We start from the raw sequence: 27,952 nt of genomic DNA on the forward strand, positions 1-27,952 counted from the left end.
TGCTCAGCAAGAGCGGGTGCAGCTCCGTGGGCTGGAACGGCTCTGCAGCCCTTCCCACCTGGCCCGGGGGGGCGGGAGGGGCCGAGTGCCGGCTGTGAGGCCAGGGCAGATCCTTCCAGCCCCCACCTGCGAAGGCAGAGGCTCCTGGGGTGGCGTGGGGGAGGTGGGACACGATCGAGGGCAAGATAGCAGGAACAAATCAGGAAAATATGTTCAGGCGCCCATCCCGCAGCCAGCCACTCCCTCCGAAAGTCTGGTTTTATCACTGGCAGCACAAACATGCCTGAGAGCAGTGTGTGTGTGTGTGTGTGTGTGTGTGTGTGTGTGTGTACGAGTATGTGCACACATGTGTACATATGTATGCATGTGTGAGCATGTGCATGTGAGTGTGCATGCATATGCATGTGCAAGTGTGTGTGTGTGTGTGTGCATGTGCATGTGTGAGCATGTGCGTGTGTGAGAGAGTGCGCACATGAGTGTCAGTGTGTGTGTGTGTGCTTGAGTGTGTGTGTGTGCATGTGTGTGTGCGTGCGTGATGGTGTGTGCAAGTGTGTGAGAATGTGTGCGCGCAAATGTGTGAGTGTGTGGGAGTATGAGTGTGAGAATGTGTGTGTGTGCATGCATGAGTGTGAGTGTGCGTGTGCATGTGTGTGCATACATGTGCTTGTGAGTGTGTAAGTGTGTGTATGAGTGTGTGTGCACGTGACTGTGCGAATGTGAGTGTAAGAGTGTGTGCGTGAGAGAGAGAGAGAGAGAGAGAGAGAGAGAAAGAGATGGGGTGCAAGAGGAAAGAAATGCATGAATAAACTGTAAGCCAAGCAACATGAAACCGACCTGTGTGTTGAGGGAAGGGGACATAACTTCAAGTCAAAATTAGCCCTGCTAAAACAATAATGGCAGCACTTCCTGCCACCCCTCGATGGGGGAGCAGGTGGTGAGGCCCAGCAACGTGAGCTGCAGGCCCAGCCATGCCGACAGCTCGCCCGCCCGTACAAGGCGCCGGAGAACCCACGGGAACTCGCTCACCCCAAGGGCAGGGACGGAATTGTCACCTCCTGTGGCATTTCGCAGCGCGGGGCCAGTGCGGCCGTGGGCCAGGCATTTACGAAGCAGCCAGCCAGGGTGGGATCGTGCCTCTTCCGAGAGTGCGTGAGAGAGAGAGAGGAGCCTGATTGAAATGCAGACTGGGGATTCGGAAATCACTAGCGCTGACTCTGCCTCCTCGGCATGCGAGCGACAGGCACATCAGAGATCGCCACGCGCCCCCCCATGTCGCTCCCATTTGCGCACACACACACATACACACCCTCACAAGAGCAATTAAAAAAATTGCAGCGCCGGGGCCCGCGGAGGGCTGCGTGAACGCCGCACTGCACTTTTAACGAACGCAAATTGCCTCTTCCGCCCACTCCCCTCGCTGAACAACCCCACCGAAGTTCCTTTATGCAGGATCAACTGGCCCTCCTCACGTTAAGTTTTACAGACACGAGCGCCCTTGCCGAAAACAATGTGACCTGTTTCTTTATGACAAGGTCATTCCTAGCCAGCCGGCAGCTGCTCAGGTCTCCTCACCAGTCCTTTTGCCTTTCGCGAGTCAATAAAGCCATGTCAAGACAGTGCTATTTACTGTGACGTAGCTATCCACCCAGCAGGGGAGAAGGGGAAATAATGTAATTAGATCTATCGGAACAAGGTCATAGGTTCTCTTCTCTAGGGAAAAAAAATAATGGTTTCTCATCCAGAATCTTAGCAGCTGTAGGAAGGACCAAAACTGTTTAAACCCAGAGCTAGTTTTGATTTTAAGAGTGTCTCCAAGCGATTTCATTGTCCCAGTTGGTGTTCCCGAAAATACCCTCATCTGCACATAAATGCCTTGCTGCTCTTTCAAATCCGTACCAAGATTCAGGCTGAGCGTCTAAGCAAGGAAACCCTATCGTCCGTTTCCAGGCAAGGTTCTTTATGTTTGAACCCATTTCTTCTTGCCAGTTCTTCCAGCCAAGCAATACAGTACTTAACTCCTTCGTTTAAAATAGGGGCTTAGTTCAACATGCACTGATCAGTCCCAAATGTGCCAGACAGGAGTTGTTTGGTTTGATTGAAAAGGGTTTGGGCTCGGGTTACCAAGCGATTTGGCTTCCTTTGAAACCCACGTTCTTCTAGAGACCTCCTCAGAGAGCAATAAAAACATGGCGACAACAGATCAGGAGAGTTTTTAAATTTACAGTCTCCAAGGTCATTTTCCAACACACACAAGAACCTTCTCCCAAATCCAGTAAAGATTTCCACCCCACTTCAAGATGCACTGGTTTCCTCGATATAAATCACCAACCCTCCAAGGAGATTCCCAGCACCCAATCTACAAAAGATCTGTCTGCATAGATCCAAACTGCAGGATAAGCAGAGCAAGTGAGAAGTCCGGACATTATTAACACTCATGCACAAATAACAAGAGAGAGAAAACCTGGAGGCAAGGTTTTTCAGGACAAAATGGCCACACCATAGAGAGAGGGGAGGAAAAACCCCAAAAACCTTTCCACGCCAATAACTATGTATCCGATTACACTCATTAAAGCATCTTGGTTTTACAAAGACATTCATTTTCCTCCTTACCTGGGCTCAGCTCTGATCTCCCACCGTTCTCCTGTATGTGTCTGTCTTGCGTGCTATTATGAAGGATGCTCCGGCAGGGATACAGGAAGAAAACAGCTCCTGGGTACCAGAATGAGCGTTAGCATCCCAGCCTTCTACACACACACTGCGTGTGTGTGGGAGAGTCCATTATAACAGCCAAAGGAAGGGTGGTGACAGGACTGGCTGCTGTAGAAAACAAAACAGAGAGGGAGGCGGGATTTTTTTTTTAATGAACCAGAAAAAAATGAAAAAAGCCTTCCCCAGCTGATTACCCATCCATGTGGGAATCTTCTGCAAGATCAGATTGCCTGTGTCAGGGATGAGATTTCTGGTTAACCTGCTTCACGGAAATGCACCGAAGGAGGTGAGACTGACTAATGGTGTATTATTAGTCAGTTTCAGCTGAGAGTCTACACAGCTTTGCAGGGAGGGATGGCAGCAGAAAAGAGATACTCTTTTTTTTTTTTGCTCTGAGATACTCGCAGTCATCTATTGCAATTTTTCTCCCCCCTTCTCAAGCACAACCGCAGAGACACGGCATTTAAATGCAGCTTTTCCAACCGGAATCCAAGGCTTTTGGGAGGAAAAAAATCCCCCAAATGCTTGAGGTGGGCTCTTTGAATTTCACAGCTCAATACAGCAAAGTTAAACTAGCTAGAAGAGCTGGCCTCCCCTCCCTGGGAGAGCTGAGCAGCTCCGTCTTGGAGGTATTTAGCCAAATCACCCTCCGGCGAGGCAGGATGGGGATGGGAGACATGGGAAGACTAATTGACTTGGCCAAGGTCATTCGGAGAGTCTATAGTGAAGAAGAGGGATGGAAGCACGTTTTTGGCGAGCCTAGATTAGCATCCTAACCCCAAGAGCTTCCTGCCTCTCTGCATGAGTGTCATGCAGCCTCAGTCTAAGGCCTGGTCCATGCAGACCATTTAGACTGAGGTCGCTCCATTGCTCTGTTGTGCACAAAATTTACACCCGAGCGCTGGAGCTAGGCCAACCCAGCCTCTGGCAAAGACACGGCCAAGTGACCCTAGTAGCACCCCTGGGGAAGGGGCAGTTCCTACAGCGATGGGAAAACCATGTCTGTTGCTGTAGGAGGCAGATGACTAGAAGCCAGTGTGGATACAACGTTAGACAGCCCTCTGGCCAGGCCGGCTCCTTAGTACAGCCTTAAAGAAACAAAACCATTTCTCAAAGTGCTCTTAAGAGCCGCGTTCTCTGTGGAGCTTCTAAGCTGACACATCTCGTTTAGGTGGATCTATAAACCAGTCCTCGAGTTTCCTTTAAATACATCTGGGGTTTGTATGATGCTAGTGCCTCCCACCCCCACACTCCAAAAACGGGGTCTCAGTGTGCCGGGTGCAGCACACAGTCAAGGAGGGAAGGGCTAGTCCAGCAGAGCTAACAGCCACCACGGACCTGGGGGCAAGGTGTGTGTGTGGGGGGGAACACACCCAACTCCATGCCACCAGAAGGGCGGAGCCTCAGTTGGAAGGGGCGGGGCCAAGGGCAATTGGCCTGGAGCATGGCACTGGGCCTCACCCACCAAGATAATCAGACAAGCAACAATGAACTCGCTGCTCCACTAGGAAACGCCTCTTTCCCCGGCCTCCGCACGATCCTCCGCCAGCCCAGCTCGACACCTCATCCCGAGGGCTGAGCGGGGCCTTTGAATAGCCCCGACGCAGTGGGCCTGGTCTTCCACTGCCCCCGCCCAGTGCCGTTACTCACCTCTGCGCAAAGGGCAGCAGCCGGGGGATGGTCCCCTCACATTTTCGGGGGGGGGTGTTTAACTAAGGTCCTTCTCCGGCCCCCGTTGCCATGGTACCAGTCCCGCTTTGTCCTGGCTTCCTCCTTGCGAGTTACAGCTGTGCTGTGATCCCCAGTGGGCAGATGGGGGACACTGAGGCACAGAGCGTGACTTGCCCAAAGTCATAGTAGTAAAGCAGGGAACTGAGCTATGTCTCCTAAGCCCAGACGAGCCCTAACCACTGAGCCATCCTCCCTCACAAAACCGTCTCGATTCTGGACAGCACCCCGGGCTCTGCAGGTCCCTTTGCAGCCTGCGGCGCTTAAGCAAATGCCTCCAGATTAGCCCACACGTCACGGCCTCCCTGAGACAGGGCCCCGGCCCAGGATACAAAGCCAGGAGGGACTTTGTGTCTGGTCCCCCAGCAAAGCCTAGTAGTGCCCGCAGCACCGGCGAACCAGCTGCACATACACCAGACTCTCTTGTGGTGCCTGTGGGCAGGAAGATGTTTGCTTGATCTGCAGGGAAAAGGGGGCCCCCATCAGCCAGGGGCGCCCTTTGGCATATGCAGAATATGCCGCTGCATAGGACATCACTACATCTGGGGCACCGCCGTGTGCCCCCCATGGAGTAACTTTCTATGTTGCTAGCTCCTGATCCTCCAGTCCCTGTTCTGACCTCCCCCCGGCCCCGCTAGCCCCAATCCTCTAGCGCCTCCCCCTTCCACCTGCTCCCTCACCAATTTCCCTGCCTTGTTCCTGCCCCCCACCGTCCTGAGCACAGCCCCTCCCGCACCACTCATGCACAGCTGTTGCCCTCTCCCTTCCCCCCCCTGCAGCAGGGAATGGGTAGTGCGGGTGCCTGGGCTGTGTGGGACACCAGAATTCATAAGAACGGTGCTGCCATCAGGAGCGGAGCTAGGCAGGCTGTAAAATCCCCCTCCCCCAGGCAGGGGAGCCATGGTTCTCCTGCAGGGCTGAGCCCTGACTGACTTCCTATTGAACTGAGCGATTTTCCCAGGAACCCAGGGAAACGGGGCTGATGAAACTGACCAGCAAGGCAAATGCCTCAGCCGCTCAGTCCCATCCACCCAGGCCAGTTTGGGAGGCTCCATCACCCCCGACCGGGCAGGCGGCTGCAGCCTTAGCAAGTCAGCTCTGCAGTGCCTGGCGGATGATTGACAGCTCTGAGCTGGCCTTTGCAGAGCCACGGCTGTCCGTCAGCACGACAGCTGGGCACACGCCGTGGCCTGCGGTGAAGCAGGTGGGCTGTCGGAGGTAGCCAGCTGATGCAATGGGCTTCCTCGGCCTGGGTTCAAATCCAGCCTCTGACAACAAGTGACATGGGTTTGGGGATCCTCCGCTGAGTTCCCTCCCAGGACCTGCCCCCCTTCTTGCCTTGGGACCATGGGCGATTGCTCACCTGTAAAGCCAGCCCTGCAGGAGGTGAGAACACCTGGTCTTAAAAATCTGTCCGTGTATTAAATCTACCAAACAAGCCATCTGCTGAATTTTCCCACGAGGCACGGCCGCCCTCTGCAACCCCTTGCCTCTGTCCGTACATCTGTCCGGCCAGCATCCCACAGGAGGCACCTGCTCCGCCTAATGGACGCAGCACGCACCCGAGCAATTAATAGTCCCTGGTCCGGTCAAACCCTGGGTAACGCACGGAATCCACTCGGTTCACAGGGCTCCGCATCCGACCTCGCCTACCCCCGGGGGATAAAGGAGCATCCCCTTGCGTGGGGTGGGGCTGGTTTAAGTGAGCGGAGAGCCAGACAGCCATGGGTCGGATTAGGCCATGAGGCCTTTAAAGAGTTGGAGACCCTTCGGCAGCACCCCAGTCCTGCAACCCGGCGCAGCTGGTGGTGACTTCCCAGCCCAGGGAACATAGGCTGGTGCTGCCCTCGGTCTCTGGAACAGCAGCCCAGGGAAGAGACGGCGAGGAAAGGGACAGGCCCAGGAAACTGAGTTTTGAAGGAATAGTCGCTCCCCCCTCTCCTGCCACATCAGCGCCGTGCTACTGCTCACTGAAAGGGGGTGCAGTCAAATGGTTCGATCCACGGTTGCGGAGACAGGGTTCCTGGGTTCTATTCCCGACTGAAAGGGGGTGCAGTCGAATGGTTCGATCCACGGCTGCGGAGACAGGGTTCCTGGGTTCTATTCCTGACTGAAAGGGGGTGCAGTCGAATGGTTCGATCCACGGTTGCGGAGACAGGGTTCCTGGGTTCTATTCCCGACTGAAAGGGGGTGCAGTCGAATGGTTCGATCCACGGCTGCGGAGACAGGGTTCCTGGGTTCTATTCCCGACTGAAAGGGGGTGCAGTCGAATGGTTCGATCCACGGTTGCGGAGACAGGGTTCCTGGGTTCTATTCCTGACTGAAAGGGGGTGCAGTCGAATGGTTCGATCCACGGTTGCGGAGACAGGGTTCCTGGGTTCTATTCCCGACTGAAAGGGGGTGCAGTCAAATGGTTCGATCCACGGTTGCGGAGACAGGGTTCCTGGGTTCTATTCCCGACTGAAAGGGGGTGCAGTCGAATGGTTCGATCCACGGTTGCGGAGACAGGGTTCCTGGGTTCTATTCCCGACTGAAAGGGGGTGCAGTCGAATGGTTCGATCCACGGTTGCGGAGACAGGGTTCCTGGGTTCTATTCCTGACTGAAAGGGGGTGCAGTCAAATGGTTCGATCTGCGGAGACAGGGTTCCTGGGTTCTATTCCTGACTGAAAGAACGTGAGGTTTGAGTGATGGGGAATTAATTCCACGGTGGTGCTATCAGAACCCCTTCTTCCCACACAACCATCTTGCTCCCTGCCCCTTGAAGTCCACAGAAACGGCACCCCCTGGTGTCAGACAATCAAACAATCCCTTTTTGCCACCCCTGAAAAAGGCTGTAAGTGTGTGGGGGAGGAACACCCTGGCCAGACCCCGCTAGCCCTGCCTCTGGCTTCCCTTCGTCTGGGCTCCTCTCCAGCACATCAAGCGAAGACACAGCAAGCCCTCTCTCCGACGACCCATTGTTAAGATGCACCTAAGCAGCGCAGACGGCTATTAAATGCAGAACCATTGCCCCAGCACGAACCAGGCGCTGTTTATTACCCATCCTGGTATTCCCCTAAGAAGCTTTTATCATCAGAAACTGAAGGAGCATTTTATTGTTCTTCTTGCCGTTATTATTTATGGCCGTGTAAACACCAAGCCGCCGCATCCAGCGGCCCTGCAGGAGATTAAACAAGGATCGCAGGCTGTTTGCAACTGTCTGTTGCCATTAAAGGATGCGGAGAGGCTGGAATGGGACTCGGGAGTTTATTAAGGGTTGTGTTGTGCCGTAGCATCTAGAAGTGTGAGGCAGGGATCAGGTCCCAGTTGTGCTATATATTTGTATTGCTATTAGGTGTATTACAGTAACGCCTAGACGCCCCAGTTGTGGAACAGGTCCCAGTTGTGCCAGCCACTGTATATTTCTATTTCTACTAGGAGCATTACGGTAGCACTGCCTAGGAGCGTATCATAACTGAAGATCCCATGCTGCTAGAGGCTGTACAAAGAAATGGTCCCTATCCCCCTGAGCAAGTGCTCTAAGAAGAGCTGGGTTCAATTCATGGCTCTGCCACAGGCTTGCTGCATGGCCCAGGGAAAATCACTTAGCCCAAGGTTTCAATAAGGGACTGGTAACTTGCAGTGGGCCTGAACCCCAGATGCCTTAAAGGAGCCCCACGTTCCAGATGCTGGGTCTTCTGTGCTTCCAGAGCATCAGATCCTTCAAAGGCACCTCAAGGGGTCCTTGCTCCCCACCCCCAACTCACCCCACTGCGACCCCTTGGAATGGATGGCCGTTTCAGAGACGTGTGCGGGGTGGGGATAAAAGGGGGAAATAAACCTTTTTTCAGCCAGGCTCCGTTGGAAAAGTCTCCTTTTCCACCCATTTTGCCAAGCCTGTTTGTAGCCTTAACAACCACCACGCTGAGTGACAGGCTGTGAAATTAAATCCAACTGTACAGTAAATGGCACCAAATTACAGGCTGTAATTGTCCTCCTGCCAGGGCCCCTTCAGAGATTTTGTTGTGTGCTATTTCGGCTTCTCAGAACTGAGGAACACAGAGGACGCCGACGTGTGTATGGGCCACCTGACAGCAGACACGGCTGCAAGGAGCAGGGCTGTTGGGGGGGGGGGTGCAGGATGATCAGAGCCCAGCATGGCAGCGAGATCTAAGAGACACCAGACGCTTGACCCGGCATCCTAAATTCACTTAATTTTTGTGTTTTGAAAAATAAAATGACACTGTCCAGGCGTCGTTTGAATTGTTGCTCTGGGGTGGGCTTGGGGGGAGGGGTTCAGGATGCAGGCTGCCCTGGGGAGAGAGGACAACCCCAGCCCTCTCTCACCGCAGCAGCTTGGGGCTAGGTGAGAAGCCCCTCTCCATGGCCATGGCAGCTCCAGCGGGTACAGCCAGGGGAGGGGTGCATGTCCCCCAGCTGGGTAGATCCCCCTTGCACTCCCCAGTGAGAGTGAGGAATGCAGCAAGCTGTGCACTTTCCCCTCGCTCCCTGACAAAGGGAAAGAGCCAGCGACAACAGCAGCAGCAGGGGGAAGGGAGGAAGCTTCAGCCTCCCCCCCCCCCCCAAGGGCATCTTGGGGGTAGGAGGTTCAGGGCTGGGGCAGTTCCAGACAGAGGGGAGCCAGCCCCTTTCACCTCCCTGATGACTCTGTCTCTTTTCCGTAGGGTTTGATGAGAAGCAATCCCATTCCAGGCGTGGCCCATTGTCCTGGCCCAACCAAACCCCGACCTTGCTTTAAGTGACGACAAGAGGAAGCTGTTTACCAAACTGGGTGGGCTTAGCTCTGACTGTTCCGGAGGAGTTCTTAGACAGACAGACAGACTCTCTCAAATAAGTAGCCGATTAAATATTCAGGCGGCACAGCTTGGTGCTGTGAATTACGAAAGACGGGTGGAATGGAGGGGAGCCCTATCAAAGGGAGATGGAGCCTGTATAGGCCGCACATCTAGCCTATGTTTATTGTGACTGAAATTTACTAGCTGGCAGGTGGTGAGTTGCTGGGACCAGACTGTTGTATAGAATCCCAGGGCCGAAAGAGACCTCAGGAGGTCAAGTCCAGCCCCCTGCCCAAGGCAGGACCAACCCCAACTAAATCAACCCAGCCAGGGCTTTGTCAAGCCGGGGCTAAAAACCTCTAGGGATGGAGATTCCACCCCCTCCCTAGGGAACCCAGCCCAGGGCTTCCCCACCCTCCTAGGGAAATAGTTTTTCCTAATATCCAACCTAGACCTCCCCCACTGTAACTTGAGACCATTGCTCCTTGTTCTGCCATCGGCCACTACTGTGAACAGCCTCTCTCCAGCCTCTTTGGAACCCCCTTCAGGGAGCTGAAGGCTGCTCTCAAATCCCCCCTCACTCTTCGCTTCTGCAGACTAAACAAACCCAAATCCCTCAGTCTCCCCTCACAGGTCATGTGCTCCAGCCCCCAAATCATTTTAGTCGTCCTCCACTGGACCCTCTCCAATCCGTCCACATCCTTTCTATAGTGGGGGCCCCAGAACTGGGCACAACTCTCCCGGCGTGGCCTCACCAGAGCCGAGTAAAGGGGAACAATCACATCTCTGGATCTGCTGGTATGAGGAGAGCCTTCTCTTCTGGGCTCCGCGGTGCATTGACACCAGGGAGGATGCTGACTGCATTGCTGGCGCATGCTGCCTTTGGAAGAAAAGCCCGTGCACCGGCAGCGACATGCGGCAGATAGGATTAAAGGGTGGCCAGTCCAGACCCGATAAAGGGACCTGTACCATAGAGTCCTGAATTCTAAATCGAGATGGGACCATTCATCTAGCCTGACCTGCAGGCCAGAGAATTTCACTAGCTACTCTTGCACAAAGTCCAACAAGAGCGGCCCGCCTGGGTCAGACCAAAGGTCTGTCTAGCCCAATGCCCGTTTGCAGGTGCCCCAGAGGGAGTGAGCAGAACAGGGAATCATCAAGCGATCCCAACCCGTCACCCATTTCCAGCCCCGGACAGACAGAGGCTAGAGCCGGGGTCGGCAACCTGCGGCTCTGGAGCCAAACGTGGCTCAGTACGGGACCAAGTCTGGCTCTTCGGTCACGCCCCAAACAGGCCACGTTTTCAATGAAAATGAGCAATTGATTCCCTGTTTGAAGAAGGCGCCGTTACTCGTGGAGGGGGCCTTTTTTGTCTATTTCACCCACAGGTGGAGGGGAGGTGGTGCGCCCGGTACGGACGGGCTGCGCTGCGGCAGGAGCCGGCTGGGGGACTCTGCTCGTTTCCGGGCCGGCTGAGGGCGCGCTGTAGGGGACGGCGTGTGCGCCAAGCTGGGGTAGGGAGAGGGGCTGTCGGCAGCAGATACCTCCATCTGGCCACAGTGGCCTGGCTCCAGCCCCCGTCTGATGGCCATCGTCTGTCCCCAGCTGCCATGCTCCTGGGGCAAACCCTGCTGCCTGGCCATGGCGGCCCTGCAACTGCTGTAACAGCCAAGCCAGCAGGACAGTGGAACAGACAGGATTATAACCCAGGTCCCCAGAGCCCAAGCCAGCCTGCTAACCACTAGGCCCCACTGCCCTTTTCAGTAAATCGCAGCATTGCAAAGCACAGCCACAGTCCTGCTGAGGCAGGGCGCAGGGGACTCTCCTAGGAGCAGGGGGGGGGCTCGCACCCTTCGCCCCTGCGCCAGGTACATGGAGCCAGGCGGCTAGCCCCGTGCCCGCGCTCAAGGCCGCTCTGCGAGAGGGAGCAGTGTTGGTCTGACACCTCGGCCCCGCGCCGACATGACGTTTCGGGGCCCTTGTTTCCCACCCTCTTCTCCAAACCTTCTCGGCCGCGTTCTACTGCGGGCAGTGATGCCTAGTGGTCAGAGGGGCGAGCGAGTCCTGCTGCTGGTGAGTTCCGTGTCTAGGGAGGCAAACCAAATGCTTCCCCTCCCCCCGAGACTGCAAAACTCAGCCCATTCGCTGCTACCGCGGGCCCTTCCTCTCTCCCGGGGGTCTGGCACAGCAGAGAGGCATGGGAGCCCTGGTGAGGGGGCCCAGCCCCCAAGCTCCCAACCCTGGGCTCAAAGGGCTGTTACAGCCCCTGGCCCTTTCCTCATCCCCTTACACGTTTCCTTCCTGCCAGGCTCTGCTCCTTCTGCCGGGGGCATGGGAACGGCTTTGTAGTACCAGCTTCGGCTGCCTGAGGGCACATCCCATTCTTAGGGGCTTCCAGCTCACAAGGGGGGTTTGGAGGTTGGGGGAGGGCGAAGAACGTGGATCAATGCGGCAGCACCAACAGCCTCTCGTCCAGGGGTCGGCAACCTTTTCAAACCAGAGCCAAACTCCATCAAAATTCAGAACAAGGGGTCAACAAGGAGCTGTAGCAGAATGCCCATTTGCACGTCAGAAAACACACGACTTAAGAGCAGTGATAACTGACATGATTACTAACAGCCCCGACTTTCTTTAATGGGACTTCTGCTGCTGTTGGGGGTGCAGTTTGCAGATGGGGGGTGCAGGAGTCAGGGTTGGGTTGCATGAGGGGCTCAGGGCAGGGGGAGGTGCAGGAGGCAGGGCAGGGTGCTGTGGGTGGGAAGTAGAGTATGGGGGGCAGGGGAAACTGGGGCTGGATTAACCTTACCTGGCTGCGGCTGGGCTGCTGCACCCAGGCAGCAGTGCCTGGACGAGGGGCCGGGCCAGGATCCCCGCAGCTGGATTGTGGCCTCCCCTCCTACCCATGCTGCAGCAGGTGGCGGGGGGGGGGGGGGAACCACCAGCCCTTCCTGCGGCCGGACCATGGGGCCTGCCCCAGGATCGGGACCAGGGACAGGACGCTGCGGCCAGATGGGGACTGGGCCTTGTTGGTCAGGCTGCTGCAGCCGGAGGCCAAGCCGGGCTATTGCAGCAGTTGCTGGGCCACAGGAGCCAGTGGCTGGGACAGACCGAGGCCGTCAGACGGGGGCTGGAGCCGGGCCACTGTAGCCAGGTGGAGGCATCTGCTGCTGCCAGCCCCTCTCCCTACCCCAGCTTGGCACACCGTCCCCTACAGCGCGCCCTCAGCCAGCCAGGAAACAAGCAGAGTCCCCCAGCCGGCCCCTGCTGCAGCACAGCCGGTCCGTACCGGGCGCACCGCCTCCCCTCCACCTGTGGGCAAAGATGAAATAGACCAAAAAAGGCCCCTCGCCACGAGTAACGGCGCCTTCTTAAAATTGTGAATTAATTGCTCATTTTCACTGAAAACGTTGCCTGTTTGGGGCGTGACCGAAGAGCCAGACTTGGTTCCGTCCTGAGCCACGTTTGGCTCCAGAGCCGCAGGTTGCCGACCCCGGCTCTAGCCCCCTTTTGAAACATCCCTGCTTCCAGAGCACACACTGCAGCTGCTGTGGGGCGGGCACAGGACACCCCTGTTCTTGCTCGGGCTTGGTCACTTAGCCCGACAGCTACCAGGCAGGAGAGTGTCCCAGCGTGGCCCTTTGGCCACGTCTCTGCCCCCTCAGACCCCAACATCTGGTCTTCCCTTGCACGGCCCCTTGGGGCCAGTTCCCTGCCCCACGTCCCAGCCATCTCTCACTGGTGCTGAGCCCTTGCGCCGCAGATAATAAAGACCAGTCGTGGCTGTTACAGCCAAGCCAGCTGGACTGTCTCCTGCTTTGTGCCTCAACAAAACCATCAGGTTCTACCTGCGGAATCTGGGCACGCGGAGAAGGGGAGAAGCAGAACCGGTGGGGGCCTTTTCTCAGGGGCAGGCTAGCAGTTACGAGAATCTTTCGTTTTGTGACAGGGGGGCGCTGGGCGTGTGGTGAGAACCCGCCCTGCTGCAAACACCAGCTCCCGTCTCTGGCTCTAATTGGATCCTCAAGGGGAGGTCAACTTGGTAAGACTTCCATCTGGATTTGATTTGCAGCGGCATTGGCGTGCTAATTAACTCCTGCGAGCCCCATAAACGAACCAGCTGCACGATAAAACTGCTCTGGTTTCCTGCTTCTCGTGCGCTGTCACCGCGACCACCAGTCTCCGCACTTTGTGCACGTCCCCTCTCCTGAGCAAACAGGAGAGGAATATTCTTATTGACAGGGAAACAGGATGATAAAGCCATAAAAGCTGGCAGGAGGGGAATCCGGAAGGACTTTGAGAGGTCTTTTTTTAGAATGGACTAGATTTCAAGCTAGGAGGGAATCTCTTTTATGGGGCCAACTTCTATTGGTGAGACAGACTGAAGCCCCCCCAAAGCCCTGCTTCAAGTTGGGGGTTTTGAAATGACAGCGGCACTTGAAAGCCTCCGGCACATCAGCTCTCTTCCCATCTTCAAACCGAGCCTTTTTGGTCTTTCTTCAGCAGAGAGAAGGCTCTGGCTGCCATCAACCCTTCCCCCCCCCCCACCCCTTTCGAGCTGTCAAGGGAGGTGTGAAACTTTCCACCCAGCGACTCCACTTTTATACTTTCCCAATTAACAGCTTGGCGCATGCGATCGCGGTGAATGTGTCAGAAGAGCGGGGAAGATTCTAAAGATACAGCCGTGCCCGTCTCTGCCTAACCTCACAGACGTCCAGAGATTGCAGAGTGGCTTCCTTCCTCCCTGCGTCTCCAGCGGGGGATTAGCACGACCGCATTGCCAGAAAGTGCTTCTAAAAAAGAGGCCCGGTTTAGGGTCATCTGGTGCCGCCGCTCTGGGATTGAGAGCGTCAGATCCTGTTCCTGGCTCTGCCACTGACCGCCTGAGACACTGGGCAAGTCACTTCGTAGCGTGGGAGCATTTACAGCCAGCCTGGACCATTCGATCATTCAGTCAGACCTGGGGCATAAGGTTGCTCAATTTCAGCCCTCTCTTGGACCCAAGTGTCACTTCCTGAAGGCCTCCAGGCTGGAGTGGAAGATGATGCAAGAGGAAAACCACCACGACCCCTGGCAGAGCGTTTCAGTGGTAAATCGTTCCCCTAGTGCCTTATTCTGACTGGGAATCGTGTTCCCTGTAAGCTGAGCGCTTGGACGGCCAACCAGGAGAGATTTAAATACCACCCCGCTGATTAGCAGAGCAACCACAGCCTGTGTGTCTAGTGGTGGTGCACAGTCACATGCCTTGGCGCATACAATTTATTCTGCACATGGATGGAAAATCGCTAGGAACACGTCTGGTTTCTGCTTCCAGATCTTGGTTCTCATTCTGATTTTCTCCACCAGGCAGGGGTCTTTTAGTGGCCAGTGTTTTCTCCCCAGGTAGATACTTAGTCACTAGAACCAAGGCTCTGCTGTTTTGTGATCAGCGAAACCTAGGGATGTAAGCGCCAGGTCGACTATCCGATAGGCATATGCTTATTGGATAGTCGATTAGTGACTCGACTAGTTGCTTCCCCGCCCCCTTGCTGCTTCTGTCTGAGAGAGGCCACAAGGGGGGAGCTAGCTTAAAAGTCGGTTCCCACCAGCACCATGTCTGGGGGGGGTGGGGCTGGGGCCCAGCAGGGAACTGGTGGTGCTTTCACCTTTGATATATAGCAAGAGCAGGGCTCTTGCTACATTTCAGAAGCGCTGTAGCAGGGGGCGAGCAAGTCGAGCAGTCCTCCGCTGGCCCCATGCTCCCTGCTTTTGAAACGTACAAGAGCCCTAGAAGAGGTTCTTACACATTTCAAAAGCAAAGTGCACGCAGGGAGCACGGGGCCGGCGGGGGACTGCTCGAGCCCCCTGCTGGCTCCATGCTCCCTCAGCGCTTCCGCCTTTGAAAGGGCCCTTGCTACGTTTCCAAGGCGGAGGTGCCCTTATCGACTATTCGATTCATTGATTCATCTAAATGTAACACCCTTAGTGAAACCATGAGAGCTCTTTAGATTTCTCACCGTTAGGCATGATCTACAGCCCTGAAATTGTTTGGGGGGGCCCTTTCTGGCCCCCCTTGGCAATTTCCCAACAGCTTTTTTTTTTTTTTAAATCTGGACACCCAATCTGGATGCAATATTCCAGTATCCACCTCACCAGTGCCGCATGCATAGGCAACATGCCTTCCTCCTCCCACTTATACATCCAAGGATCAGCTCAGTCCATTTTGCCGCAGCGTGGTACTGAGAGCTGCTGGTGAGTTGGTTTTCCACACTGGCTTCTCCCTCCTTCTCCCCCTCCTTCCCCCCAAGCTTGTCCATTTACATTGCAAGTTCCTCGGTGCTGGGCCTGTCTCTCGCTCTGTGTCAATGCGGGCCCAGCCCGGCTCAGCCTTGATCTCCGTTTGGGGTTTCGCTACATGGCGAGCAGTACTAAACCCATTTGCGATAAATGTCCCTGGTTTACAAAACAGCACCTGCCGTGGCTGCAGAGCAGGTGTGAGGCAAGAGAGCCGGAGAGGGAAATCGATCAGACACGGACCAGAAGCAAGAGGGAAGCAGACAAGTCTACATCTGTGGCAAAGTGCAAAATGACAAGAGCAAAAAGGGGATTTCTGAGGGTCTAGGAGCCAGATGCAGCTGAGCGAGGCCAATCAGAGAATCCAGTGTTTGGAAGGCCTCAATTAGCCCACTGCTAGCATCATCATGCAAGCGCTCAATGCGATGCCGGCTGCTAAGACACGAGCTGTGCGGGGAGAAGGGGCTCTCTGGGCGTGTTTTGGATTGACGCACACGCTTAGTTGGGGTATGAGATTACAGGCTGGAGGTTCACAAAGGAGCGCAGTCGCAGGCCTGCCCCCAAGTGCTCTGCTCAGCAGAGCTCTGAGCCCCCCTAATGCCAGAAACACACAGCACATCCCAGCTGGCTCAGGGTCCATCCCATGAATAGAGCGAAAACCGATCCCCGCAGCACAATCACTCAGGTACCATGTACACGCTAGCGTTGAGCAGGGCTAGCATCTTAACCCTCAGCCTACATTTTCCTGGCTGGTTAGAACAAGAGTGGGCCAAAAATGGGGAAGGAACAGCTTTCCTTTGGGAAAAACACCAGCGTTTCCTAATGGTCTCGGAGGGACATACGGATTTCAACTAGGGATGTCAATGTGTAACGACTACACGATTAACTGATAAGCCTGGGCACATCCTGTCCACTAGATGCATTTCTCCCCTCCCCCTTGGTGCCTCTGTATCAGAGGCAGTAAGCGAGGGGAAGCAGGAGCTGGTGTCCGCGAGGAGCCTGCTTTAAGCTGGCTCCCCACAAGCTCCGGATCCCGCCTGCCTTCCCCCACCCTCCTGAGGCAGCAGCACCGAGAACGAGGGGAGCGTTTTTTAAGCCAGCTCCATGGACCTGCCTTCCCCTCTCCACAGGGGGGAGGTAGGAGTAGGTGCCACTTCCTCCCCGCACCTCCGCCATACACTGCTGCCTCTATCAGGACCCCCCACGGACAGGGGCTGCTGCCACCTCACGCTGCTGCCTCTGTATCAGAGGCAGCAGAGCCACACAGCAGGCAGGAGCCAGTTTGCACAGTGAGCCAGTTTTTAAGCCGGCTCCCTCCGTGGACCGGCTTCCGGCTGCCAGCCCACTGTGCTGCCCCGCTCTCTGAGGCAGCAGCGTGGGGAGTCAGGGGGCTCCCTGGGACGGGGCTGCTATCTAACATCCCTAATTTTGACCACGGTTTTTTGATGCGGAAAAAGGGAGCGGGTTCTTTTGGACGGTACTTTGCCTAATTCTGGTTGGAAGTTTTCTGGTGCCTAAACTCTTTAATCTATCTCAGAGTAGGATACTGAAATGTTTTACTATAACAGACCAAGCCAGCACACTTCCCCCCTAGCAAGAGATTTTCATGGGCCCAAATGATATTTTGGGGGGGGGGGGGGGATTTCATTTCTGTGGAATTTGGGCTTTTCCTTCCCAACCAGATTGATTTGTTTCAAAAAGTCAGAATCGACCATGGAACAGCAACTCCAGCTCCCAACCAGCTCTTGTGAACACCCTCAATTTCTCTCCTCCTTTGCCTGTACTCAACCAAGCCGGAGTCGCTTAAGGGAGAAGAAACGCTCGGGGTGTGCGAGCCTCCGCCAGGCAGAAGTGGGGCCTGGCCGACGGGCCGGATCAGCGGATACAGGGCAGTGCTCTGTTCAACTCTGACAGGTCTGGCCCAGCCACCGTGCAAGGAGCAGACACTGGGCAAGACGGACCGTTGGCCTCGCTCCCCCAAGGGAAGAGGCAGCCCGGCGCAGGGAAAGTTCTCTCAGGAACGTGCACCAACCACATTTGCCTTTGGTGCCACCTTGGCTCCCCTCAGCTGCGAGAATATTCAACTCTTTAGCCCAGGGTGGAGAACTCTCTTCAGCCAGAGGCCCCGGACCCACAGGAAAATCAGCCAGGAGCCACACAAACAAAACCCAAACCCCTCGCTCCTCCCAAGGGGAGAAGAACCCTGCCCCTGCCACCACTCAAACTTAACTCAGCACGCACCTCTGAGGAAACGAGGCTCAGGGCCTCCCCCTCAGCGGAGAAGCAGGCGCTCACACTCCAGCCCCACCTTGGGAGGGGACGGGGGGCTCGTGCATTTGTGGGCTCTGCCCCAACTCTTACGCTCACCAGAGGGTCCAATGAGACCGTGGTAGGGACTGAAGCCATCACCCGCTCGGCTCGGGAGGAGCCCGGGCCAGCCCAGGCAGCCGGCCGGCTGAGGAACGCTTGCAGAGCCGCACCTGACAGCCAAACATGGGCACCGCTTTGAGCTGCCTTGGCCAAGCAGCACGGAGGACGCCGGCGGGCCCACGGCTGCCAGCCCTTTAACTTCCCTTCAGGGACGCCGCAGAGGCAGGATTCTCAACATGCCTGAGGCTCAATGGCACAAGCTGCCGGGAGCCAAAGAACGCCAGCCCGGTCGACTCCCCCGGGGGTGGGGCAGGGGCTGGCAGGCCGCACGGTGTCTGGAGAAAAAAGCCATTCCCGCCGCAGAGAGCGACGCCCAAGAGGTTTATTTGGAAACGGTCAATCTCGGTCGGGTTCACATAGAAAATAAATCTCATTAAAACCACGTTGGTCTGCTTGAAACGGAGACAAGCGTGGGGAGAGGGAACATAAAAGTAACACTGCGAAGGGAACGGGGGGGCGGTCACATGGGCAGCGAGGCGGGGGTGGCTCTGATCTGCTTCCTGTTGTCAGGAATGTTAGTCCAAAAAGAAACCAAAATCCAAGGTAGGAGAGAGAGGAATGCGCAGCAGGAAGGTGTTTCTTCTGGCCGGGTCCCGGTGCGGCTGCATTTAGGGGAGGGGTCCCCTCAGGGGGCCACGAGGCGGCACCGGGGGTCTCTGGGCAGGACGAGGCGGCAGAGGCACGCGCTGGTAGCCGTAGGGCGGCGGGCGGGGCGGGCCGCTGTAGCCGTGGGGAGGCATCAGTGGAGGCGGCCCGCGCATGCCGTGGTGGGGCATGGGGCCCGGGTGACCTGCAGGGACAGACGTAGCGACATGAGGCCCCCGCTGAGGAGGGGCTCTTGCGGGAGAGATTTCAGGCCCCATGGGCCCCAAAGGGATTTTCAAGCCAAGAGGCTGCTCAGAGCCAGGATCCTCGGCCAGTGAGTCTGGCGGGGCAGCAACTGGGGCCCTCCCCTCCCCCGGAGCAGGGCGCAGGTGTCGGGGGAGCCAACTGGTCATGGAAAGGAGGCGGCTAGGGGCAAAGCAGGCGCCGTGCCAGCCTGGACAAACTGGACAGCCCCCCCCGCCCCCGGACAGCCAGCAGGCCGGTCAACCCGACAGACTGTAACCAGTTAACGTTTTGAGGGAGAATCGCCAAGGAAACGTGTGTCCCCCGACCGCGAGGGAAGGCAGGCAGACGACGCGTCCCCCGACCGCGAGGGAAGGCAGGCAGACGACGCGTCCCCCGACCGCGAGGGAAGGCAGGCAGACGACGCGTCCCCCGACCGCGAGGGAAGGCAGGCAGACGACGCGTCCCCCGACCGCGAGGGAAGGCAGGCGGACGACGCGTCCCCCGACCGCGAGGGAAGGCAGGCGGACGACGCGTCCCCCGACCGCGAGGGAAGGCAGGCAGACGACGCGTCCCCCGACCGCGAGGGAAGGCAGGCAGACGACGCGTCCCCCGACCGCGAGGGAAGGCAGGCAGACGACGCGTCCCCCGACCGCGAGGGAAGGCAGGCAGACGACGCGTCCCCCGACCGCGAGGGAAGGCAGGCAGACGACGCGTCCCCCGACCGCGAGGGAAGGCAGGCGGACGACGCGTCCCCCGACCGCGAGGGAAGGCAGGCGGACGACGCGTCCCCCGACCGCGAGGGAAGGCAGGCGGACGACGCGTCCCCCGACCGCGAGGGAAGGCAGGCGGACGACGCGTCCCCCGACCGCGAGGGAAGGCAGGCAGACGACGCGTCCCCCGACCGCGAGGGAAGGCAGGCAGACGACGCGTCCCCCGACCGCGAGGGAAGGCAGGCAGACGACGCGTCCCCCGACCGCGAGGGAAGGCAGGCAGACGACGCGTCCCCCGACCGCGAGGGAAGGCAGGCAGACGACGCGTCCCCCGACCGCGAGGGAAGGCAGGCAGAAGACGCGTCCCCCGACCGCGAGGGAAGGCAGGCAGACGACGCGTCCCCCGACCGCGAGGGAAGGCAGGCAGACGACGCGTCCCCCGACCGCGAGGGAAGGCAGGCAGACGACGTGTCCCCCGACCGCGAGGGAAGGCAGGCAGACGACGTGAGCGGCTGCCAAGGACACACGAGGCAGCAGCAGAGCCAGGAGTCCTGACCCCCAGCCTCTGATCCTGCCCCAAGGCTGTGACATCACCAGGCACCATTTCAGGCCTCAGTACCACCCTCTTCCTCCGCCCCCTATAGCTCAAAGCTGCCCCAGGCCTGCGCTGGCATTAGCCCCTTGACTGCAGACGGTGCCCGCTCTGGCACACGACACTCCATCTCGCAGGCTTCCACTTACCCATGGGGGACCCAAAATGGGGCCCTCTGGGCGGCATGCCCAAGGGGGGTGGTCCGGGGTGGGGCATGCCATGGGGCGGGCGGGGCGGGGGCGGGCCTCCTGCCCCTGGTGGCCCCGGGTGATGATGCTGGCCCATCCCGGGCGGTCCGTGATGCACCTGCATGGGTGACATCCCTAGGGAAAAGCACAAGACGTTTTTTAGACCCGCTCCCACTTTCACAGCAACAGATTAGAAGCCAAGTTGTGACACACGAGCAGGATCTCAGTGACCTGGGGGCAGCCAGGGCTTGGACAACAGAACTAGGGCTCACCCAATGAAATGAAGAGGAAGCAGGTTTAAAACAAACCAAAGGAAGATTTTCTCCATGCAATGCATAGTCAACCTGTGGAACTCCTCGCCAGAGGATGGTGCGAAGGCCAGGACTTTCACAGGGTTCAAAAAAGAACAGGGTTATTCATGGAGGCTAGGTCTATCCATGGCTATTAGCCAGGGTGGGCAAGGGCGGTGTCCCGAGCCTCTACCACAAGCTGGGAATGGGTGACCGGGGACGGATCACTCAATTCCCTGATCTGTTCACTCCCTCTGGGGGTATGTGGCACTAGCCACTGCTGGAAGACAGGGCTAGATGGACCTTTGGCTCCGCTCCGGGCTCTGTCATGGAGAGGAGGGAGGCTTTCCACGCTGCCTTTGCCCCCTGCAAAATTTCTCCGGTCCTATTGGCTGGAAACTAGCTAAGGAGAGCTCAGAGATTTTGCTGGCGGGGGTCAGAGGGAAGCATGCAAAGACTCCTGCCACTCTCCCCAGCCGTCCAGAGCAGAGAGCAGCTGGCTTTTTAAAACGTGAGCTGCTTTCTACCTAAGGGTTCCGACAAGGCAGCCGTGGGCCGGATCCCTGCTCTATACACTAGCGGCTGTGCCGGAACGGGCCAGGGTCGCTTTTCAGTCTGAACACCGAAGCCGTTTTCCTTTGACGGGACAAAGATTTTACGCCAGGTTTGGTGTTTTGGTTTTTTTTTTAATTAAAAATTCCATGTTAGCCCCAATCCTGCAAACACTTGAGCGTGCGCGTAGGTTTAAAGCGGCCCCAATGGAGTCAACAGAACTATTCCAGGGAGGAAGTTAGGCGCCTGCTTAAACGCTTGCAGAACCAGAGCCTTCATTTTTAACATCTGGGCGGGTCATTTTGTAAACCCCCTTCTACCAGTGCTGGTGATGGCATAACAAAGAGCATTTCTAATTCAGGCCATAGGTTTGAATGTAAAGTTGCAATTGCATAAACTGATAACGCCTCGGCTTGGTTTAAGTCACTGATTTCACTCTGTCGCTTTCAAGTGATTTAGAAACAACGATCTATGATAAATCACGCTGGTTTAAATCGCTTCCCCCGGGTTTCGATATCTGTCTGGTCCCCACTCTAGAACAAGGCAGGGCGGCATTCAGAAGAACAGACCGCAGAGAGCGCATAAGCATCTTTAGTACTTACCTGGTACATAGCATTAGAGCTCACAGCAGAGATCAGCCCATTTTACGGAGAGAGAAACTGAGGCACTGAGTAGGGCCATTACAAGATCACCCAACAGGAGAGCCAGGAATAGCCCTCCCCGTTTGCCCAAATCCCAGGCCAGTGCTCCGGGCACTAGGCCACATGACTCTCCAATGCTTACCTGGATGATGCATCCCGCCAGGTGCGAAAGGATGTGGGTGAGGAGGGTGCCCGCCACTGGGACTGCCCCCTGTAGGGGGACCCGGGGCACCTGCACCGGGTGGCATGGGCGGAGGTGGCATGGCAGGCGGCATTCCTGGGGGCATTGCTCCAGGCGGCGGCACCGGCGGAGGAAACGACCCTGGGGGCGGGAGGCCTGAAAACGAAAAGTCAGCGAGGAAGAGGTCAGCACCAACAAGCCACGGGGGCGGGGGGACTAGAACGCACTAGCGGCCCTAACGAGGAGCCACACGGTCCCCCGGCACATGAAGCCAAGGTTCTCCAGAGCTTTCTGCCCCGAGGTCTCTAAATAACCCGGCCACACCCTGCGTGGACAGTCACGCCCCTCACGTCAGACAGGGAAGCTGCAGCCCGACGGGGCCAGGCAGCCAGTCAGGGAGATAAGACCAGGGAGTCCCCACGCTCCTCCCCGCTCCAGCTGGCACGCCTGCTCCCTGCAGACCGCCTGAGTAGGTCAGAGAGCGGAAGCCCCCGGGACTCATGGCCGCCTTTCCTCTCGCCCGTGCCGGGGAGAGCTGCCACCAGCCGGCAGGCGCCCCACGGAAACAGTTCACGGGGTGGCAGCAGTTTGCAGCTGTGCAGATCAGTCATGAATGCAGACTAGAGCGCCCCCTGCCAGTCGCCCGCACACTCTGCAGCACAGCGCCCCCTAGATGTCAGATGAAGGATCCCTCTAGTCCAGCGGTGGGGAATCTACGGAGCTGGCCCACCGTTTGCCTTGATCTAGCCCGCGAGGCTGGATTCCTCCAGCCGCTCCGAGCCAGAGCTGGTGTTCCAGACACGTGGGCGGAGGGCGGCCGTGGGTGTCAAGCTGCTCCAGGGATCAATCAAAGCAAGCCTTGGGCTCTGCCTGGCAGGGGAGGAAGCGGCTCCGCTCTCTGAAGGAAAATGCTCCCTGCAGGCACCAGCCCCCGTCGCTTCTACAGGCGGGAATCGCGGCCAATGGGAGCAGCCGGGAATCGCGGCCAATGGGAGCAGCCGGGAATCGCGGCCAATGGGAGCAGCCGGGAATCGCGGCCAATGGGAGCAGCCGGGGGAGGATGGATGGTGCCTGCAGGGAGCGCTTCCCTGCAAAGCGCACACAGCACACACACTCCTGTGCCCCTCCCCCAGAAGCTGCGCCAATTAGGTGCCAGGGACAGGACCGCGTAAAGGTGTGGGCGGTTAACGGCTGAGCCTGGGCTCCTCAGGAAACCTGCAGAGTTACCCGCAAACCCCTTCCCCCGCTGTGGGTAAACTGCTGAACATTGCAGCGGTTACACGTTTACCTCAACAAACCCATTTTCATCCCTGGGGCAGGAGCATCCCGTGCCTGTAGGAAGCGGAAAACTGCTCCAGGCCCCACCAGGGAACCAGGACCAGTAAGTGTCACCTGTTGAGAGTGATACTTAGGCTACGGCTACACTGCTGGGTTGGTTTGTTTTTTCAGAAGAAGACACGCAAATCACACTCGCATTTGCATATCTTCTTCCAGCTCTTTTCGCGGAAGAGGTTTTGCTGATGTAGCCCCGTGTAGACGGAGCCAAATGTTGGAAAAAACCCTCTTTTGCAAGACCCCTTGTTCCTCACAAATCAAGGTTTACAGGGTCTTGCGAAGGGGGGGGGGGATTTCTGACATTTGGCCGTGTCTACACGGGGCCAAATATCAGCAAAGCCTCTTCCACAAAAAGAACCGGGAGAAGATATGCAAATGCAAGCGCGATTTCCTATCTTCTACCTTACTGGCTAACCGGCTAACCTTCCACATCCCTAACCCTACCTCTCACCCCAGCCCCCTTCTGCACCTTCCTCCCATCCATACGCTACACCCCACTGCTACACTCTTCCTCCTGCCCAGGCTCTGCATCCTCATTCCCAGCCTGCTCCCGCCTCCACACTGAACCCCTCATTTTTGGCCCCAACCCCGAGCTTCGAAATCCACTTGTCTCACTCCCCCATGGGGCTGGGGAGTACCCACCCCCCCCGCTTCTAAGTTGAGGGCCACATCTGAGAAGGCTTTTCTCTCCTTCTCACTTGGGGGCCAGGTCGCTGAAGGTCTCGGTTTGCTTGGTTTTTTTGCTTCTCATTTGTGTGCTGCCCCTCGACTGATTTTTCTATGGGTCCGTGGCCCCCGACCCAAAAAGGGTTCCCCAGCCCTGCTCTTGCCTTTGGAAACCTGCAGCCAGAGCTCCCTACAAGCACCAAGAGCGCTGCCCAGAAGGTGCTCACCTGCAGGGTTCACTCCGGGCCCCAAGGACGTGACGACAGGAGTCGGCACCGACGGAGGAGGAGGGGCATCTGCAAACAGCTGATGGGGCCGGTCTGCCTGCGAGAGGGGGTTCTGGGCGGCTAGCAGCCGCTCCGCAGCGGAGCCGTGCCGCTCGCCTTTGGAATCCTTCTTGAAGGCGTAAGAAACGGTGATGGGCCTGTTGCACAGGTACTGTCCGTTCATGGCCTCGATGGCTGCGTCGGAGGCATCAAAGCTGGCGAAATTGATGAACGCGTAGCCCTTGGAGTTGCCCGTGTCGGGGTCCCGCATGATCTTGGGGGTCTGCAGGATGACCCCGAAGGCGCTGAAGGTGTCGTACAGCAGCTTCTCGTCGATCTCCGGGTCCAGGTTGCCGATGAAGATGTTGGCCCCCACGTCCAGGTTCTTGTTGTGGGCGGAGGCTTTGTTCACGCGGATTGGCTTCCCATACAGCTTGATCATGTTCATGATTTTAATGGCGTAATCGGCATCTTCCTCGCTGAGGAATTCCACGAACCCATAGCCTGAAACACACCCCCCCACAACAGAGCCCTTTACTGCCAGGCACACTCCAGCCTCCCACTCCATCCCCTTGCTTGATCTCAGGCCTCCTTTGTTTCTTCACTGTGGACGCAAGAGTCTTCTCCTCTACAGCTCTCCCTGAAATAATCTCTCTCCTCAATCATCTACAACTGGCTGGAATGACGGAGGAGGCCAACTGTCCCCCTGCAGACAGAACTCTCACTGCGTCATCTAGTGTCCGGAACCACCTCGGTCTACGTCTCCACTCCGTTGCAATTCAGATCATCTTTCTCCCTCACCTGCATCTATTGATTTCTCGTGCCCTTGGCCTCTGAAGCCTGATCTAGCCATGAAGTAGCACCGATCTAAAGGTGCCATTTTGCAACTGATTTATTTAAACTAGTGCAGCTGCACGCGTGAACACTCATCAAGTTCAATTGATGAACCGGGTTTAACACCCATAGCTCACAGCTGCAAGCTAAAGATTTAAACGGCTCTGAGTCTCCAAAGAGGGATCTGTACCAGTTTCACTACTGGCTGGCCTACACTTCGGAAGTTTTTCTAGCATTGCTATGTTGCCTGGGAGTGTGAAATAATCACATGCCGACATGGCAAAGCTGGGTCAGCAAAGATCTACATGTACATATGATACCAGCAAGTCCTTTAGTTGCTATAACTTATTCTATGTAGGGAACTACAAAATTCTGTTATATGCAGTCTCTCCCACTGGGAGAGTTTGCCAGCAAAGCTGCTCCAGCCTCTTTCAATTGTAGACAAGCCTCAAGTCTCCACTGAAACTGGGTTAAAAAGTAACGGAGCCCAGAACACGCGTCTACTCTTCAAAGTAACGCAACCGATTAGGAGGGCAACAAGAATGTGAGTAGGGATTTGGAAAGGGTCCGATATGAAGAGAGATTAAAAAGACTTGGACTTTTCATCTTAGAAGAGAGGAGACTAAGGGGGGATATGAGAGAGTTCTATAAAATTATGACTGGCCATGGAAAAAGTGAATAAGGAAAAGTTATTTACTTATTCCCACAATATAAGAACTAGGGATCACCAAATGAAATGAATAGGCAGCAGGTTTAAAACAAACAAAAGGAAGTTTTTCTTCACTCGGCACACAGTTAACCTGTGGAACTCCTTGCCAGAGGATGTGGTGAAAGCTAGGACTTTAACAGGGCTCAAAAAAGAGCTAGATGGATTCATGGAGGTTAGGTTCATCAATGGCTATTAGCCAGGAAGGGTAGAAATGGTATCCCTACCCTCTGTTTCTCTGGAGGTGGGTGACAGGGGAGGTATCACATGAGGATTACCTGTTGTAATCCCTTCCTCTGAGGCATCTGGTAGTGGCCACTGTCAGCAGACAGGACACTGGGCTAGATGGACCTTTGGGGTCTGACCCAGTATGGCCGTTCATATGTTTTTAACTGGAGTGAGACAATATGAAAATGAGATGTGGTCCGTGCTGTGTCCTAGAACCAGTGGCAACATACGCATGGAGTAAACTGAAACCCAGAAGAATGATTTAAATTATAAGCTCAGGCCTGGGGACGGGCTGGTCAGTGTTTGTACAGCACCAGGCACCACGAGGATTCGGATCTATGCGTTATTTTGCAGACACACATCTTTGAAAGGCCCCGACAGCGCCTTACCTTGATGTTGACCTGTGACTCGATCTTTGGGCATGTGAGTATTGACCACTGGTCCCGCCTGCAGGAAGAGTTCCCATAGCAGCGGCTCGCTGACCTTCTCGTCCAGGCCACCAACGTACACGGTAGCATCTTGAGAGGGGGAAGAGGAGACGGTTCTGGGTTACATGGCTCTGAAGAGGAATCTCGTTGCTATTTCAGAGGAGTTAGGAACTCCCCCCTCAGAAGAGAGGAGCTCTGTATCAAGCTTGAGCCCACTAAGTCAAAAGCAAAACTTGCCTCCACTTCAACAGCACAAGATTTGACCCCTAATGAAACACACTCCTCTGGAGTATTATACACCCAATAAGCCAGAGGATTAAAACCCGTGCTTGAAGTGCAGACATGCACCAAAGAGGTGCTAATCCCTAACTTTTAGCTAGTCCTTCAGTAGCTCTCACAGCACTTTGCAAAGGAGGTCAGCATCATCAGCCCCATAATACAGATGGGGAGACTGAGGCAGTGAGAAGAAGCAGCTCAAGATCACCCAACAGAGCCAAGAATAGAACTCAGGTGTCTCAAGGGCCAGGCCAGTGCTCTAGCAGGTAGGCTACACTGCCTCCCCTTGTTGCGTGCAAGGAAGCAACTCCCCTTAAATCACGTTTGTACAGTAACACCCTCAAACCATACCTAATGACGCTGCTGACCATGATCCCCTCCCATTGCCAAGGCAACACAAAGTCGATACTTCAGATCAAACTAAAATCTCACCCCCACCCCAAGGTATTTATTTTATGGAGGAAACTGAGGCAGAGAGAGGAGGGAAGATCTGCCCAGGGTTGCAGAGTGAGAACCCACAGCTCCCGCCACCCCCCACAAAAAACGAACTGACAGAAATCACATGCAAAGCAGAGGAACCGAATCTAGCGCCCCCACCCCTCTCACTTTTAGTGGGATGCGTGGCCCCCCCAAGCTAGGACACGCCCCATTCCCTCTGGCTTTTGGGGGGGGAGGTCGCCTCCCCCCAGCTGGGGCACAGCCCCATCCCCGCTCATTTTTGAGGAGAGGATCGAGACCCCCCCCCCCCCCGAGCTGGGACTCAGCCCCACCCCGCCCAGCTTTTCTGGTGGGGGGGGAGGGGCGGATCGGGCTCCCCTGCAGGCTCAGACCCAGCCCCCTCCCCCCGCTTTTGGGGGGAGGTCCCAGCCCCCCCTCCAGCTGGGAGGGGAAGATTGGCCCCCCCCACTGGAACCCAGCCAGCACCAGGGGCAGGATCAGGCCCCCCCAGGCTGAGGATCAGCCCCCCCCCCGGGCTGTGGGAGCAGGACCCGCCCCCCCGGCTGGAACCCAGCCCCCCCCTTCTGGCTGTGGGGGCAGGATCGGGCCCAGCCCCTCGTGGCGGGGGGGGGGGGGCGAGGGGGTCGGAGGCCGCCGCCATTTACCCTGGTTCCTCTCGGAGATGGGCCCCGCCGCCATCTCGAACGCGCTCCCGCCTCCCCCGCCGACTTCCGCCCTTTCACCCTCCCACTTCCGGCCACCGCGGCTGAAACGGGGCAGTGAACGTGGCGGCCATCTTGGACGAGGCCGGAAGTGGCCGGGGAGCCATGACGGCTAAGGGCGGAAGTCGGCCGGGCAGGCCCCTAGGGGGCCATGT

General features: G+C 56.8%; 2 protein-coding genes across 2 annotated transcripts in view; both read right to left on the reverse strand.

Annotated features, from left to right (window-relative positions):
* SV2A (synaptic vesicle glycoprotein 2A) overlaps positions 1-3,650 on the reverse strand; it is a 59,677-nt gene extending 56,027 nt beyond the window's left edge. The window contains exon 1 of the mRNA XM_075907579.1: positions 2,611-3,650. The gene's annotated coding sequence lies outside the window, so the exon portion shown is untranslated. The remainder of the gene's footprint in view (positions 1-2,610) is intronic.
* Positions 3,651-18,221: 14,571 nt separating this feature from the next.
* Positions 18,222-27,900, reverse strand: SF3B4 (splicing factor 3b subunit 4). The gene is made up of 6 exons (XM_075907129.1): positions 27,741-27,900; positions 26,323-26,451; positions 24,127-24,669; positions 21,860-22,054; positions 20,196-20,369; positions 18,222-18,703 (listed from the first exon to the last, which is right to left on the reverse strand). Exons 1-6 carry the CDS (start codon positions 27,772-27,774, stop codon positions 18,522-18,524), a joined length of 1,257 nt encoding a protein of 418 aa, XP_075763244.1. The 5' UTR covers positions 27,775-27,900; the 3' UTR covers positions 18,222-18,521.
* Positions 27,901-27,952: the final 52 nt, after the last annotated feature.

The sequence above is a fragment of the Pelodiscus sinensis genome, chromosome 24, assembly GCF_049634645.1.
Source record: "Pelodiscus sinensis isolate JC-2024 chromosome 24, ASM4963464v1, whole genome shotgun sequence".
Taxonomy (NCBI): domain Eukaryota; kingdom Metazoa; phylum Chordata; order Testudines; family Trionychidae; genus Pelodiscus; species Pelodiscus sinensis.